Source organism: Perca flavescens, chromosome 5, assembly GCF_004354835.1.
Source record: "Perca flavescens isolate YP-PL-M2 chromosome 5, PFLA_1.0, whole genome shotgun sequence".
Lineage (NCBI taxonomy): Eukaryota > Metazoa > Chordata > Actinopteri > Perciformes > Percidae > Perca > Perca flavescens.
Window position 1 is genome coordinate 38036095 of NC_041335.1, and position 3202 is coordinate 38039296.

The 3202-nt window shown below is 46.4% G+C and overlaps 1 protein-coding gene across 1 annotated transcript in view; it reads left to right on the forward strand.

Annotated features, from left to right (window-relative positions):
- The first annotated feature begins 1370 nt into the window (after positions 1–1370).
- The window catches only part of adra1aa (adrenoceptor alpha 1Aa), a 15330-nt gene continuing 13498 nt past the window's right edge, over positions 1371–3202 (forward strand). The window contains exon 1 of the mRNA XM_028579031.1: positions 1371–2296. Within this exon, the coding sequence (XP_028434832.1) occupies positions 1399–2296 (898 nt within the window). The 5' untranslated portion in view covers positions 1371–1398. The remainder of the gene's footprint in view (positions 2297–3202) is intronic.

The window sequence follows — 3202 nt, forward strand, 5'->3', positions numbered from 1 at the left end:
CTGCTCCACCTACTGCTCACCTACTGCTCCACTACTGGTTGCCTACTGCTCCCTACTGCTCACCTACTGCTCCACTACTGGTTGCCTACTGCTCACCTACTGCTCACCTACTGCTCCACTACTGCTCACCTACTGCTCCACTACTGGTTGCCTACTGCTCACCTACTGCTCACCTACTGCTCCACTACTGCTCACCTACTGCTCCACTACTGGTTGCCTACTGCTCACCTACTGCTCCACTACTGGTTGCCTACTGCTCCACTACTGGTTGCCTACTGCTCACCTACTGCTCACCTACTGCTCCACTACTGCTCACCTACTGCTCCACTACTGGTTGCCTACTGCTCCACTACTGCTCACCTACTGCTCCACTACTGGTTGCCTACTGCTCCACTACTGCTCACCTACTGCTCCACTACTGGTTGCCTACTGCTCCGCTACTGCTCCACTACTGGTCACCTACTGCTCGCCTACTGGTCACCTGCCATCTTACCCAGAAAAGTGGTTTATCGCTCACGTTTGAAGCCTTTTAAGGACTTGGATTTTGTTCCCAAAACCGCATTTTTTTTGGGGTTCAGAGAACAAGCAAAGATTTTTCTTGATGTGTACACACAGACACACACATGCACAGACATACACACACATGCATACACACTGCATAGTTACAGGCAGTTTTAACATTTCCAAGATGGATTGATTACTTGATTTCATCAGGTTTATGTCTGCATATATTATTCTTCTGCACGCATCCTGTAGTTTTATTCTCCGTGATGCATTGCCATCGTAATGGCTCCTCTGCCGGAGGCATCATCATTCAAATGATGTTGTGACAAGACAGATTTAATGTGATCATTATTCCACTAATGGCTTTCATGAGAATGCAGTGATGTCCCTTTTATTGTATCACTGAAACAATGTGTGTTACAGTCCACCTTTGCTGCAAAGATTAACAGAATTATTAAATTAATCTCCAACTATTTTGATAATCGATTAATCCGTTTAAGTAATTTTTTTTTATGGAAAAGAAGTCAAACTTCTCTGATTCCAGCTTGTTCATTGTTAATATATTTATACATATTATATATTTTTTTCTCGTCTCTGTGACAGTAAACTGAATATCTTTGAGTTGTGGACAAAAACGAGACATTTGGCATTGGGGAACACCCATTTGTTTTGACATTTTACAGACCAAACAAGCGATCAGTCGAGATTATACGATTTTTTTTTTTAAAAACACACTTTTATCGGCGAGCTTTTTCCTGATTTTATCCGAGCTTGAACCCCTCTTGGAACTTGGTCTTTTTTTTTTTTACTTCTTTTAAAACATGTTTTTCCTGAAATAATCGATGAAAACCATCGCAAGTTGCAGCAGCTTTACCGCGTAGTATTCGGGAGCCGATGTTTCCCGCGTTGGACAACATGACCCCGGCTCCTCTGACGCAGAACTGCTCCAACTGCAGCCAGCCTTTAGTCGCGGAGCTCAACGTGGTCAAAGCCGTGGTTCTCGGCCTCGTTCTGGGCGGCATCATTCTGTTTGGAATCGTGGGAAACATCCTGGTAATCCTCTCCGTGGTTTGCCATCGCCACCTGCGGACAGTCACGCACTATTTCATCGTGAACCTAGCCGTGGCGGACCTGCTTCTGAGCTCCACAGTCCTGCCGTTCTCCGCCATTTTGGAGATCGTGGACCGATGGGTGTTCGGACGGGTTTTTTGCAACGTTTGGGCGGCCGTGGACGTTCTGTGCTGCACCGCCTCCATCATGAGCCTGTGCGTTATCTCGGTTGACCGCTACATCGGCGTCAGCTACCCGCTGCGCTACCCGACCATCGTGACGAAGCGCAGGGCTCTGCTGGCCGTGCTGCTGCTCTGGGCGCTGTCCGTGGTCATCTCTATCGGACCTCTGTTCGGCTGGAAAGAGCCGGCGCCGGAGGACGACTCCATCTGCAAGATAACGGAGGAGCCGGGCTACGCCATCTTCTCCGCGGTGGGATCTTTCTACCTCCCGCTGGCGGTCATCCTGGCGATGTACTGCCGCGTTTACGTGGTCGCCCACAGGGAGAGCCGAGACCTGAGGGAGGGCCACAAGACGGAGAAGTCGGATTCGGAGGGAGTCACGCTCAGGATGCACCGAGGCAACGCCACGGCGTCCGAAGACGAGTCGCTCCGCAGCCGCACGCACTTCGCCCTGCGGCTGCTCAAGTTCTCGCGTGAGAAGAAGGCCGCCAAGACGTTGGGCATCGTGGTCGGCTGCTTCGTGTTGTGCTGGTTGCCCTTCTTCCTGGCGCTTCCCATCGGTGAGTGTTGATCACGTTGTTACTGCTTTGTTGCTGCTTTGCACGGTTGGACAGTGCGAGAAAAGATGTCTCGGCTCTGTGTTCTGATGCTCGCGTGGCTTCTTAAAGCCGTTTAGATGGTCCGGTACCGGCTCCGATACTGCCTAAAACGCTGGTATCGGTATCGGGAAGTACTGGAGTTTATGCACCGATCCGATACCACGTTATAAAGCCCTAAAGAAAATCTACGTTAAAGTAGTTTATTTATGTTCTTTTTCCGTTTATAACTGACTGTCAAACTGGAGAATAAAAGAAAGTTCTGGGGCATTCATTGTTTGTGTTTGTTCATGTTTCACAAAGAGTTTAACCTGACAGAAATCATATCACATCCATACAGGGATAGTAGTATACAGCTGTTAAAACGTAATAAAATATATGACACTCTGATATCGGATCCGTACTCGGTATTTCTGTTTTTCCAATTTCTGTTTGTGTCTTAGAAAATTGAACTGATAAGCGTTACACGGACCTATGGGATTCTTAACTTAGAAGAAAATCTAGCGTAGCCGTCCTGTTAGCCTCCTTGTCAAATTTTGACCCTTTTTCCAAAAAAGTTTCTATATCAGAAAATGTGGGTTTCTTTCAACCATTTTTTCAAAAGAAAAAACGTTGGATGGTTCCATACAGCTCTTCACACGTTTTATTCAGTTTCATAGCATTTGAATTTATTTATTTTTTATATAAAAGAACGTTGAAAAAAGTGTCAAAAATGTCGGGAAAAGGTTAAAAAAACGTGGTGAAGAAAACACACAAAAACGTCAAAAGGTGCAGGAAAAAACGTTGGGAAAAAGTGACAAAAATGTTGAAAAAAGTGACAAAAACATCGCTGGAAAAGCAACAAAAGTGTCGAAAAAGACTGGTTTCAGT